This window comes from Naumovozyma dairenensis, chromosome 6, assembly GCF_000227115.2.
Source record: "Naumovozyma dairenensis CBS 421 chromosome 6, complete genome".
NCBI lineage: Eukaryota > Fungi > Ascomycota > Saccharomycetes > Saccharomycetales > Saccharomycetaceae > Naumovozyma > Naumovozyma dairenensis.
Window position 1 is genome coordinate 420,421 of NC_016484.1, and position 14,587 is coordinate 435,007.

Genomic DNA, 14,587 nt, shown 5'->3' on the forward strand with positions numbered 1-14,587 from the left:
TCCTAAGAATGGTGATGTAAGAAGGAATAACGACAACTATTGATCTAAGAACGATAGATATCGACAGAATGAAGTAAGCCAAAATGTACCAAAAACCTCTTCAGGAAGAATTATACTTTTTTATAAATTGTAAATGTAGGTAACTATGATAGGAGAATCATGTAATTATTTATCGTTGGTGAAATTGGCCCATTGCAAAAGGATTTTTTTTTTGTCATATAACTCCATTTACACCCAGACGTTGGCACAAAAAAAGGGTTCCCAACTTCTTTTAGTACTGTGAAAAAAGTGTCACAGCGGCGACAACCGGTACAAGCTTACCCTATAACATGCCTCTATATTCACAATATCGTATGATTGCCAGCAACTGGCACAACCTACATGTCCGGTTAATTTTTATGAAAGTTGAGTGCATTTCCAAGTAACCATAATATACATACAGGTGTAGATTCTACGTAGGAAGAACACGAAGCCCATATCGTTAGGTACTAATATTGCTCTAACCCAAAGTACTTCAGAACTCAAATAGCTCCATTAGTAATGATGAATAAGTAGAGGTGGAAACATTTGACGGAGTAGAACTGTGTTTTAGATTATCTTTGGTCGTTTAAAGATATTTTTATAGCTTACTCAGCACAGTCAATGCCCTACTCACCTTATAAAAGCACTCAAAATTTTAACTAATGGCAACGAGTACCATCCGAAACGGATTTTATTATTATTATCATTTTTTCCAAACATCTGGTACATCTCCTCCGTTATTCAACTCGATATCTCATGGCTTCATCCCACCCGTTTGTAATGAGTAAAATCCGTCATAAAAACCAATTACATAGACATTGAATCACTCAATACCTCTCTGAGATTACGATATGTTAAAGCCTCCAAACTGGCATTGATTCAATAAAGCAATTTGATTGAAGTTGTTTCCTTAGCGATCATATAAAATCTATGCCTTCTGTCTCGTCCAGGTTCAAGTGGAGGAACCCTTATCGGAGGGCCTTTCCATGTTCTAGAGTTTATGTAGAGCAGTGTCTGGTATTGAAATCAACCGTTAGCATTAAAAAGACCTAATAAGAAATATCATCTAAGGCTCTTTCGATAAGTAGAAATCTGTCAAGTAAATGAAGCCTTAATCATAGACATTATCAATACAGAACCTGTAGTACTGCTGCTTTAAACAACGTCCATTTGGTGGGCATCTGGTACAAAAGATTCCTCCTTAGCCGTAACCTCTTAAACTAATTATAATAGCTCTGATAATCCTCGGCAAAAAACAGTACAGATGAATATTGGATTAAGAAACAAAACTATTCAATACTGCAGTTTCACATGAAAAGGAACCTTAAAGTACGAACAGAAGTTGTCTGAAACATAACACTTATGACAGTCAACAAGGTCCAACGCCTGTAACTATGAATCCAAGAAGAGAGTTATCATACTCTCGAATTATATTCTCTGGTAATTTTGTTTCACATCTTTACAGCAACAAGAAATTATGTTAGATTATGAAGCTTCAGAATGGTAGAACCCTATAACAACAGGGAGGAAGCTTTTGCATACAAGTTTTTGCAACTTAATTTGTATAAAACTCAACCAGACAAACATATACGCCCAATATTTGAATAAGTCTCATAGCCATAAAGACATAGCTCCATACAGTGTAAAACCAGGTTTCTATAGTTGCTTCCTCATTAGTTTGTTTCGTGCTTTTAGGTGTTACTGAGAAACGTCAATTACTTTCATGCTTTAAATCCGATATACTCTATTGTTAACGATTTTCTAGTTGAGAATACCTGATTTATTCCAGAAGCAGAAGAAGAAGCTGTATTGATAGGGCATTTGCTTGGATCCATTATTGCCACCGTACCTATCCTGGCCAATGCTTTGTAAGGCATCGTCTTCTTGTCGTGTTTATATAGCATAGTCTGATGCAATAAGTAAACTGCCCACTGGTTTGATCAAATGCTCACATAGAAGCGAAATGTTCAAAGATGGAATATACATGACTCTCGCAAACAATACTACTGTAGTGGTTCCTTCAACTGCGAGGTATTTGGTGTTAATAAGTATTTTTTAGCCATTTAACGAAAATTATCCTTAGTCAAGAGATGGCTTTAAGATAAGCACCAACATGTATACGATAATCAGAGCTGTACTCAAATGTAGCAACCTCTTCCATCATAAAGTTCTCTGAAGGTTATTCGTGGAAAACTGAATGGCACTACTCTAGGCAAACTTCGTTAACTGCTTCTATAGTTTTATTGGTGCCCTCTTTTTAGTTGGAAAGGTTTTATTTATTGGACAAAATCTTTGTTAGCTGCAAGAGGAAAGCTTTATTATAGATTGTTTAGGGTACCTTCCCTAATCGATCCCCCCCTCCGCTCTTTATGGGCCGTTAATTGAAGACTAGGAACGGGCAGTACAAATTAACATCCAGCTGTTGAGGATGGTAAATCTAGCCAGATGTGTATTGTTAGGCGTAGCGTTTTAAGTTGGCCCACTTATAAAATCAGTCATATTCACATCCATTGCCAGCTCTCAAACGAATTTTATATGATTCTACGATGTAAAGCTAAGAGGTTAAGTTCCATGCGAGTCTCATTGACATGTTAGTAGTTGTTCGCTTCCTAACGCTACGACAGCTGCTCCCAGAAATCTATTCCCATCATTGCTAGTTACTCCACTCTCTTGAAGAGCTTCTTCCAATCCCTCAGCAATAACAAAGTGTATCTGCTCAGGTTCTGCCGTAACCTAACACGGTAATATTCATGATAGTTGAACTTCGTACACCATCAATGAGATGAATGATGCGCGTTGCTTCGAGAGAAGATGAGTATAGAAGTGTTTATAATTAATAACATTTTTAACTAACACTTATAGTTAGTACTGCATAACAGTATATACAGTATGGATTAGATAGGAAGTGGAGAAAGTAATATTTACATTGACTCTCTTTATACTCGATGTCTTCCCCTATTGTTCACAATACGCCTGTTGATGTAGGCAACGTGGCTCAACTGGTTATGAGCCCATCGTTTTCAAGTCCTAATGCACTTACAATCAACTTAACAGACGTTTCTACAAGGTCTTCCAACTCAGATAATGTGGATCATTCTTCTTGAATAGCTATTTCTGACTCTGCCAACACCAGCTACCATGTTGCAACTTTTTCGACACTTTCCTCAAGTCACTGGATCTTGGATACCAGATGTACTAGTGATATGCCCTTCATCGTTCTGCTTTCACTGAATCTCATACAGCTGTTCCTGGGTCACTCAAAAGAGCTGGGGGGTCAGTTGGGAGTAAGGACACGGTACTGTTGAACTTAATGGTACGACATTGAATTATCCACTCCTGATCTTCCACTCAATTTAATTTCCATTAGAAAGGCCATTCAGACCTCCAAAAAGAATTATCTTTCATTGACGAAAAAGTTGAAGTATCCAACGAAAACGATACGTTAGTTTTTAAGTAGTTCTGTGTGCGATAGCTGATATGTTGTTAATGATGGTGCAGACTCTAAATTAAATAAGAATAATTGACCAAAAGTGCTTTGGTATCACATCTCCAGTGGTTAAATGTATTAAAGCATACCAAAGCATCATTGGCTAGTTATTGTTTATTGCTAATGCAGGCCGCCCAGACATTGCCTTTCCGGTATCCTTCTTATCAAGATTCTTAAAAGACCCAAGAGAAGTACATATGGATGCTGCTACTAGGATCATGCGGTACTTATATACAACTAGAGATTATGGTATCAGATATAGGTCAAAATTAAAAAGGCAGCTGACTGTGTACACAGATGCCTCACAAGGTGCTGCATGGGACATGCCATTTTCCACAAGTGGTTATGCTACTTTCCTAGCTGGTGGTGCTATAACATGGTGTTCAAGAAGAATTAGATCCACAATATGCTTATCTTCCACTGAGGCTGAATGCATAGCTGCAAGTGAAGCAGTATTAGAAATAATGTGGTTATATAACCTCTTAGAACATATGGGATACCCACTCTCAGAGAACCTATTGGTGATAGATAATGAGCCTGCTATCAAACTAGCATCACATCCCATTCTGCACTATCCAAAGCAAGGGTTTGAACTTTACCAGCAACACCACTAATTTCAGAACCAGTAGCACTCTTGAACTCTGAAAATTTTGATTGCCATTACAAGTATGAGTAGTGGAGCCACTGTCAAATACCCAATTATCTTTGCCATGTTCTTAGAGCAGTTAGAGGCTAATGTGGTCCAGGCAAATTTTTTATTATCATTTATTATTATTACCATTATTTTCACTGAACCTTTAATGATTGGAGCTTAGACTTGATTGAAAGTTAGGTTCGGCATGCGGGGCAACTTGACATCTCGGGTCACTCTCATCACTATCCAAAGGTGCAATCGTTAACCAACCATATTTGGCTTTCTTTTGACAGGATCTAGTAGACGCAGTGAAGTTAGATGGATTAGACGAATAGGATTAGCCTGGATTGTTGAGCCAGGTCGCCTATATCAACAGACGTATTGGGAACAATAGGGGAAGACATCGAGTATAGAGAGAGTCAATGTAAACATTATTCCTTAGTTTCTTCTATCTAATACATAATATATACTATTATACAATACTAACTATAAGTGTTAGTGATAAGTGTTTGTAATGTATAAACACTTTTATCTTCATCTTTTCTCGAGGCGAGATGCGGCATGAGTAAGATGGACTTGGTGGTGTACGGATTTAGACAGACATAATGGCAGACCGTTGGCTTACACCAGATAGACCATTAAGCATGGTTTAACATGTTCAACACAACAAAACCATTACACCTCACCAAAAACATATTCAAGGTCCGGGTCACAATATTTATTATTTTCACGGGAAAAACATTTAAATAGATAATATAAATTTAAAATTTATCCGAAATCACTCCGAAATTACTCGAGAAGACGATAATATAACGTAAGATAAATTTCTTTCAGGACGGCTCTCAAATCTTGTTGTGCGCACATTATAGAAATGAGTATAAGAACCAAAAGACTCATAATTTGTCCAAAGTTGTGGGACGCTGAAATAGACATGTGGGTGCGCAAGAATTTCTTAAAAGTGGTGTTAGGATGGAAATCTTAGGTGCAATAATGTTACTACTTCATTGTCGGAAAAAGTAATTAACATGTGGTGTAAGAATGTTAATAATATTCAAGGTAATAGGCTGATCTCTATCATATCTTGCTTAGTTGACATCCCTTCCATTATGAATTAAGCATACCCTTCCTGAAATACGGAAAAATCATTTTTTTAATAACCTAAAGTTCCCTGTTGCTATAGAATCATTAGAAATTGTTAGACCATGGTTAACGGTCTATTTGGTGTATGGTACGGTCTACCCTTGTGACTGTTGGCAGTCCGTACACCATCTCCATTTATCTTACCCATGGCGCGCTTATCCTCGAGAAGAGATAAGTATAACAGTTGTTGAACATAAAGCACTAAACCCTAACATTAAATATTAAAGAACTCTAGAGGGTAACGCTGATGAGATGCAAAGGTATATAAAGGGTAGTATGTTGCATCTAAAGTCTAAGACGTATAATTATCCTTTCCATAATTTATATCTATTGTATATTATATATTATATAACTAATCAGAATTCTAAAAAATCATTGACACTTAATTCTCAATGTCTGATTCATCTATTAATATTCAAACCTTATCACAACAATTGTGTCTGTTCATCATAAACACTAATAACTAAAACTTATAGTTAGTATTGTATAATAGTATATTTTATGTATTAGATATAAGAAACCAAGGAAAAGTTATTAATATTGACTTTCTCTATACTCGATGTCTTTCCCTATTGTTCCCAATAGGTCTGTTGATGCAGGTAACCTGGCTCAACAGAAATTATGCCAAAACCAGTTTTGTTCTGATTTATATCACGGTTGTTTATCGTTACAACCACCAATTGCAAAGTGATAGATATATTAATGTACCGTACTTATTGCTTTGGGTACATATGAAGACTATACTAAGCATTTAGCCCTTTTTGCGGCTTTTATAACCGTGGCTGATGGCACTGGAAGCTGTTAAATGACAAGTACTTTATAATGATTATGTAACTAATTAGGTAAACATCCAGTCTAGTTATACCACTTTGTCATCTTATTCGGTAGTTGCAGTAAAATATTAGTAGTATTTATAGAAGTGTAGCCAAATGTATACTAACTACATGTTTGGCCTAATCTGAAAAAGTTAAAAGACAAGACATTATCATCTATTTTGAGATTTTAATATTATTCCTTGGTTTCCTTTATCTAATACATAATATATACTATCATACAATAGTAACTAGTTATAGGCATTTATAATGAACAAACACATTTTATACTTACCTCTTTTCGGGGCAAAGCGCCCCATGAGTAAGAGGGATAGTAGTGGTGTACGGAGTTAGCAACAGCTTCTATTATGACTTCCAACAGTCTTTTATTATGACTTTGGAACTCCGTACACCAACTGGGCCATTAATCATTGTCGAACATATGAGTCCCTAGGTCTTATTTATTTATCAACCTTTAAATTTACCTCAACATTCCCGACACCTAACCGTTAAAAACTTCCCCTGATTTGACACCTAAACAGAACAAAAACATCGACCATATCGGTGACGGACAATAAATAAACAAGTTGGGTAGCGTTAACTCAAAGTGAGCAGCGACCCTTCTGATTTCAGAAGCTTAACATCGCATATTTAATGTTAGATGTAATTTACTTCTTATTGATAGTTCAGGGTTATCTATTAATATGTTCAGGTATAATAGGTATAAGTCTAATATTATAGGTTCAGTATATAATAAGCAGATAGGATAATAATGTGATGTCGTGATAATCTAAAGGGTTCTAAGATTGGTAACGTTCTCTGAAGTAGCTTCAGTTGCAAAGTTCTCATTAGAAGTTCTTGAAGGGATAGTCAAGCTCGGCGTATCGCATTATGCGGGGAAGACACTTTATTATAATTCTTGTTATGCTTGAACAGGGTACAATTACTATGCAGCTTCTACTACTCCATCCTTAAGGTTGTTAATTTAGGCATAGTTTAGAGCAATCACATCAACCTTACATTTAATTAGGATATAGAACTAACTGCTCAGTAACACACGAGAGAGCAAATATTTTTTGATGTAGGTTTATTTATTAAACAGCACAATTATTTTTCTGAATAATGAGGAAAATTGATGGTCTGAGACATTTCTTCAAATAATTTCTTCAACAAAATAAACAAGTAGGTTTTACACTTGGAACAGTAAGTTCATTTCTAGAAAGAAACCCCATGAATTTCGATAACGTTGAAACAATACCAACTTTTATTGTAAGAAAAGATAGAGTTTAATCATTCGAACGGCCGACCAAGCTATCAAAGTTGCCAGGAAGATAACGCCACATAATATTAAGACGTAAAAAAACAAAAGCTTCATCTTTATAATAAAATTAGAAACGTTCTTATTAGGAAATAGATGATTTAAAGAAGCTTGTGCGTTATCCTTCTATGAGATTAACATTACTATTGTTATGTCACAATCAATTTTTTTTTCAGAGAAGTTCATACAATTAATCCTATTGATATTGAAGTTTGTATATTCGTATAGCTAGGCCAGCCCATTGATGGTAACCTGCTGTCTTTAAACGCTATTTGCAGAGGTATTATGTTCTTCATAAAGTAGGTCAACTTCTAATTGGACTATGCCAGGTGGGGACTTCGGTTAAGATGTAACCAAGAGGAAAGAGAATCTTTAATCGATATAACGCAGTTGTTTAAGAAACCATAAACTTTAGGGTTTTACTTATATAGGAAGCCTCTTGGAACCGCGACTCCAAATAACACCAGAGAAATTAGGTGAAAGCTAGTTTAACTTGGAATAAAAGTTGCCCTATGGTTTATAAATACGTTTATTCATTTCATATTCGCTAACTAGTAGAGTTTGATTTTCATCATCCGCTGTTTCAAGTTTTAACAATTTAGAAACCTTTGGGAACCTTTGGAATATACAGTAAAGGTTCTTGAGATTAGGAAAACTGGGTCAGTTACTTATGATAGAAGTCTGTTTTACTGGTTCAATATCTCTAACTGGGCCATGATTTCGAAGGAAGATGCACATTTACTCTGAGTTCGTGGATAAGAATGCAACATTTGATAAATAGTATTGTTTTTTTACCATCTAAAGAAATCGTATCAGAGACCTTCTTAGGGAAACTTTGACGGATTTAATGTCAGAAGAAAGTAAGTAATGCCATTCCTGTAAGTGGAGGCAGAGTTCGGCCAATATTAACGTATATTTTTGTCGGACAATGACCTAAGATTACAAATAAAAAGTACAGCTTCATTCGAGTTCATTTTCTTGCGGAGCTGGGGCATTTACTTATGATTCTTATGATTCTGAAGGTAAGGGTTGACCGCTTTTTCGGACCTTTTACCTAGGAGATTGTTGAGTAAAGTTACTATCACCGGACTGCGCGAATTCTCGAATATTGGCTTGTCGCCCATCTTTCAACAAACTACAAATCAATACGTAAATCCACTATGCGAATATATAACACTTCAGTTTGAAAGTCAAAAGCTTTTTTTTCTTAGTTTAGATATCTGTTCACGTTGTGTTGGTGCTGATTTCTCAAAATACGTGGCTCACATAACTGTGTTCTTAGTATCTTTATCCATATTAGAACGTGAGATGCCAAAGACAATACAAAAAAGGGGGAACACCTCTACCACTACAGTAGTCGAAGGTATTATCAATAATACTGATAATGGTGATTCTATTGAACAAGTGAAGAGAAAAGTTGTTTATAAATTATACAGGTGGGATGAAATCCCTGAGTGGCAGAAGGATAATGAACATATCATCAGTGGGTATGTTCGTGAAACAAATAGTTTCAAAGGATGTTTGCACAGCTTATTTTATGTTCACAATGAATCAGGAAATGTATATTCACATCTTCTCCCTGGAGTTTTCTTTTTCTTCACGATGGTGCTAAATAAATATGGAATAACAATATACTCAACTACAAGCATTGTAGATTATCTTATGATAGACCTATTCTTTTTTGGGGCCTTCTGTTGTCTTATTCTCAGTAGTCTTTTTCATTGTTTTAAGAGTCATTCGTTGAAAGTAGCCACTTTAGGTAATAAACTAGACTATTTGGGGATTGTAATTCTTATTGTCACATCGATGATAAGTATAATGTACTTCGGTTTTTTTGACAATCCATTATTTTTTTATTTTTTTTCCTCTTTGACTTTCTTATTTGGTGGTGCATGCGCAACTGTATCTTTGAAAGATCATTTCCGTTCTAGAGAATGGAGACCGTATAGAGCTGGATTATTTGTTGCCTTTGGCCTTTCAGCAATTCTCCCAATATTAGCAGGTACATTCTATTATGGTATTGAAGAAACTTTTATTCGAATCCAACTAAAATGGATAATCTTGGAAGGCTTCTTTTATATATTCGGGGCTTTTCTCTATGGGGTGAGATTCCCTGAAAAATATGTACCTGGATCTTTTGATATTTGGGGACATTCCCACCAAATATTTCATATTTTAGTCGTAGTTGCCGCTTTTTGTCACTTAAGAGGCTTATTATCTAGTTATGAAATCGTACATAGTAGACTTTAGAACTATAAAAATACGTCAAGATGTTGCCTAGAAGCGTCTTAGTCTAACTTTGATTGTCCTCTATTATATATTGAGTATTAATTGTCGAAAGATTATGAAATTAATATACTATGGCGTCCCTATTACTTAGCATTTTCTGTCTTTGTATGCGTTGTTGAGTAGTATGGTCTTTCTAATATGTGTTCAATTATATGGGGCGCTCAACTGTCTAGTAGACATTGCCCATGTCATTCAATGTTATGTGGACTGGTCTATATACTTCTAGAACTCGAAGTTGCTTATTCAGGTCAATTGAACGCCTATTGGTCGGGTTTTTACTTTGAAGTTTAGCGGTATATTTTAACATCTTAAATACCATATTTTATTTTTCTTCATTTATCGGAGATTTCTTTTTAGTATAAAATATAATTGATGAATATTAAAGACACGCATATTTGTTGAAGGAACAGTTAACACTTCACTAACTTCAGCTCTCTTGAAGTATAAACACAATATCAGTTACAACACCAAAAATATACAACAAGACAATACACTAATAATAAAATAATTATGGCACGTTCAAGAGGATCGAGACCTATGTCGAGAGGCAGCAGCAGACCAATCTCTAGATCGACTGGTGGGCCAACACAACAAACGCGTTCAGCCTCTACAGCTGCAGCTCCAACCAATTATCAACAGCAACCTAATGCATACTCACATCCTCAGGCGGCGGTGCCAACCTCACAGGGTCCAGGATTATTTGGTCAGATGGCATCAACAGCAGCCGGTGTGGCTGTGGGGAGTTCTATCGGGCATGCCGTAGGTGGCTTACTATTTGGAGGGGGTGGATCAAGGACTGCTGATGTAGATCAACCACAGCAACAAGATGTAACACCCCAAGCGACTGCCTCAACTTTACAGCAAGAGCAAGGGAGAAGTTGTGACGGAGCTGCCAAAAGTTTTACTAAATGTTTAGACGATAACGATGGTAACTTCCAAATATGTGACTATTACTTGCAACAGTTAAAAGCCTGTCAAGAAGCAGCTCGTCAATATTAGGCTAATTTGAACCTAGTCAATAGGTGTTCTTTTCAATATTCAACAAAAGCGAAACATTTGAGCCATCGATTTTCGGCTGTAAATGTTGAAATATTTAATCCTGTAAGGAAAATACATAGATGCGAATGAAAAATTATGTACATATCAGATATGAATTGAATAGAAAAAATATTCTTCCGGTTAATTAGATACAGAAACAGCTGTTGTGTGACTTTCCATCACATAAAAAGGGCACGTGTAATTTGTCTGTAAAAATGTGTAACTATGAATTACGGGCAACGCGGTTGCGATCCCCGCTAACAATTAAGGCTAACAGGTAGACTCTAAGCGGTAAATATTGGGCAGCACCAGTAATGTTACGTACAAAAAAAGAGGCGAGAAATAGATGATGAGAAATAGCTCACTTCCCGATGAATTGATTTCATGGTCTACAGAGGAATTAATTATATATAAATCTTTACTTCGATGGACATCCGAATTCACCAATCTATCTAAAAATGTTACTTTGACAAACAAGCTGCTATCATAGAAGCAAGGAAAAAGGAATTAAAAAAAATGGGTCATTCATTGCAACTAGCACATCAAATAAAAGGGAAAGAAGTTTTGATCATAGGTGGTGGGAAGGTTTGCATAACTAGATTAAAGAAGTTATTGCCTGCCGGGTCCAAAATTACATTAGTATCAACAGAAGTTGATCCAAAGATATTGAACAATGATTATTTTCCATCAAACTTGATGAATAAGGAAGGCAATACAAAGCGCGAATACACCAACATGAATTGGGATAAGAAGGAGAAGACGCAAATTTTTAAGATCATCCGTACGGAATATAAAGAGGAATACTTGACTATCGATGATCATGACAATAAAAATGGTTGGAATCTAATTCTTGTCTGCATCTCAAGTTTTGAAATCTCAGAGAAGATTTATTGGAAGGCCAAAGAGATCTTTGGTTCTCAACAACTGATTAACGTTGCCGATAAGCCATCTCTTTGTGATTTCTTCTTCGGCGCAAACCTTGATTTGGAAGGTGGTCTACAACTGATGGTCAGTAGTAATGGTATCAGTCCAACTTTGGGAGGATTGATGCGTGATGAGATCAACAGACATTTCGCGTCTCTAAATTTCGAAGTAATCATGGAGAAGCTAGCAAACTTGAGATTCGGAATAAGAGAATTGACTACTAATCCTGACGGAGAAGATGAACCTCAAGTTATAGCATACAGAATGACGTGGATCAAAACAGTGACAGATATATTTGGGTTGAAATACTGCGAAAATATTAATGTCCCCAAATTATTGGAACTTTTCGAAAAAATGCAACATGATGATTATTCTTTGAGTTTCGGTGACGCACAAGAATTTATCACTAAATACACATTATAACTACAAGATGGCGCTGTACAGAAATCAAGTAACCTACTAACAACTATACTTTATAGATATGAATGTAAGCATATACACATGTAATGTTACTAAATTATGAAATGTTCGAACTTGAAGAAAAAGGGCATGAAAGGGAGTATGTCGATTATGGGGTAAACAGTAGGGTGTACGGGGGATTCTCTGTCATATGTTGTCGTTTGAGACGGCGCTGGAGAAAAAAGGGAGGTGAATTTCGTTTATAATTTTTCTTTCTCTACGGACGTTCTTTACCACGAAGATGTATTGTTGATTTGGATCTTATTTTGAAAAATTTGGGAAAGGATAACAATTAGTTCCCTTTATATAGGAATGTTAGTTATAGATTATATGTTCTTACCTATTTGCCTATCAAATATTTAATATTTTTTTACTTCTTAATACAGCAAAGAAATATTTTCAGGTTAAATCAGTATCAACATATTTAGTTTTAAAGAAAATGTCCTCTCCCTTTAATAACAATAACAACAATAACAACAATACGAATAATATTGGTGCAACGAACCCTGCCAACAGCTCTACCCCTACTTCCAGACATGCGTCCATTGTCGAAATGTTATCTACTCCACCTCCACTAGGACCAAATGTCGTCGGTATTACTGAAGAGTTCAGCGCGGTTCCCAATAACGATACAGACGGTGGTAATAAAGATCAATCAGATGGCTCAGGGAACTTCGGACTCTCAGCTGCTCCAATGAAGAAAACTCCCTCACAATGTTTAGAATCGGTCCATATTCAGAAATGGCAACATATTCAATTATCACAATTGGTAGAACCCAATAAATTGATTTTTATCCCGGGTTCTCTCTCTGTGGAGGAAGCATTCAATAAGTTAATCAAGAATCATTTGAATTCCATCCCTGTGGAGTCAGAACCAGGTGATATGAATTGTTTGACATTTGATTATAATGATTTAAACGCATATCTTTTATTGGTACTAAATAAAATAAATGTTAATAATAAAAAAATCACCCAAGATTGTCAAAATGGTAAACCTGTCCCAGTAGGTGAAATTGTGAAATTGACTCCAAAAAACCCCTTTTATAAGCTACCAGAAACTGAAAACTTATCCACCGTCATGGGAATATTAGGTTCTGGGGTTCATCGTGTCGCAGTGACTAATGTTGAAATGACAAAAGTAAAAGGTGTCTTATCTCAAAGCCGTCTAATCAAATACCTTTGGGACAACGCTAGATCGTTCCCAACATTAGAGGCCTTATTTAATTATTCATTGAAAGATTTACAAATAGGTGTATTAAATACTAACTCCAAACCAACATCGAGACAGTCCCGTGTCATTTCAATCCATGGCGATGAACCATTAATTATGGCACTTTACAAAATGTATATAGAAAGGATTTCTTCCATTGCAGTTATTGATAATCAGGGAAATTTAATTGGTAACATCTCAGTGACTGATGTCAAACATGTCACTAGGACTTCCCAGTATCCATTACTTCATAAAAATTGTCGTCATTTCATTTCAGTCATCTTGAATTCAAGGGGATTAGAGACTGGTAAAGATTCGTTCCCGATATTCCATGTATATCCAACAAGTTCTTTAGCAAGAACTTTGGCCAAATTAGTAGCAACTAAATCGCATAGATTATGGATTGTTCAACCTCCGGAAGTTAATGTATCCTCCTCATCTTCAGTGAATGGAAATGCATCCAATGCAAACAGTCATTCAAGTTCTTCTACCAATGTCAATTATTCACCACTAATGACTTCAGTAGATGATCCATTATCCCCAGCACCATCTAAAATTCCATCCCAACCAAATTTATTTGAAAAAGAATATCGTACAGGTAAACTAATTGGCGTTGTTTCATTGACAGATATTATCAGCTTATTTGCCAGAAAACAAACTGAATATAAACAAGTTGATCCCCAAACAGCTAGAAGACAAAGAGGGAGTGTTGTGTAGATGAGGAAAATCATGGAACAATCCGGCTTTTTCCTTTTCTTACAAATTTAACATCAATCAATCGATTAAATATAACCAGATGGGGAAAGAGATACATATGTTCACATATTAAGTAAACTTTATCGTTTTATACAAACAGAATATTATAGCACATTTATAGTTTAAGAGATATACCCGTTACCGATGCATCAAGGGGATATATAGTATCCATATGTAGACAATTTGCAAATCGAGGTAAAAGAATTGAAATGCTCACGCTTGACGGGTTTTAAGTGTGCGTTACCAAGCGTCTTTGTATGTCAATTCAAAAGCAGTACTAAAGACGCATTAATTTTACCAAAGGTAAGTTTTTATGACATCTTTTAAAGATTCTCTATGACAGTTGTTCTATGTAGTTTGTAATATACATCCAAACACCACTAACATTAAAGAGAGAGTGAAGTGCGGAACCGGCTCTTTCGTTCGGAACGATATTCCGCTGGAGAAACCTTGTGAAGGCCGAATGACTAACAATTGAAGCGACTTCCATAAAATTTGA

At 35.8% G+C, this 14,587-nt stretch overlaps 5 protein-coding genes across 5 annotated transcripts; all 5 read left to right on the top strand.

Moving 5' to 3' along the window:
• Positions 1 to 3,705: 3,705 nt before the first annotated feature.
• Positions 3,706 to 4,122, top strand: NDAI0F01730 (Ty1/Copia family ribonuclease HI; the record flags this gene model as incomplete). The annotated part of the gene is made up of 1 exon (XM_003670687.1): positions 3,706 to 4,122. One exon carries the CDS (start codon positions 3,706 to 3,708, stop codon positions 4,120 to 4,122), a length of 417 nt encoding a protein of 138 aa, XP_003670735.1.
• Positions 4,123 to 8,720: 4,598 nt separating this feature from the next.
• On the top strand, positions 8,721 to 9,662 carry IZH2 (PAQR-type receptor; the record flags this gene model as incomplete). Its single annotated transcript, XM_003670688.1, has 1 exon — positions 8,721 to 9,662. The coding sequence occupies one exon, from the start codon at positions 8,721 to 8,723 to the stop codon at positions 9,660 to 9,662; it is 942 nt and encodes a 313-aa protein (XP_003670736.1).
• Positions 9,663 to 10,211: 549 nt separating this feature from the next.
• On the top strand, positions 10,212 to 10,700 carry MIX17 (Mix17p; the record flags this gene model as incomplete). The annotated part of the gene is made up of 1 exon (XM_003670689.1): positions 10,212 to 10,700. One exon carries the CDS (start codon positions 10,212 to 10,214, stop codon positions 10,698 to 10,700), a length of 489 nt encoding a protein of 162 aa, XP_003670737.1.
• Positions 10,701 to 11,255: 555 nt separating this feature from the next.
• Positions 11,256 to 12,086, top strand: MET8 (bifunctional precorrin-2 dehydrogenase/sirohydrochlorin ferrochelatase MET8; the record flags this gene model as incomplete). Its single annotated transcript, XM_003670690.1, has 1 exon — positions 11,256 to 12,086. The coding sequence occupies one exon, from the start codon at positions 11,256 to 11,258 to the stop codon at positions 12,084 to 12,086; it is 831 nt and encodes a 276-aa protein (XP_003670738.1).
• Positions 12,087 to 12,561: 475 nt separating this feature from the next.
• Positions 12,562 to 14,049, top strand: SDS24 (Sds24p; the record flags this gene model as incomplete). The annotated part of the gene is made up of 1 exon (XM_003670691.1): positions 12,562 to 14,049. The coding sequence occupies one exon, from the start codon at positions 12,562 to 12,564 to the stop codon at positions 14,047 to 14,049; it is 1,488 nt and encodes a 495-aa protein (XP_003670739.1).
• Between the last annotated feature and the right edge of the window lie 538 nt (positions 14,050 to 14,587).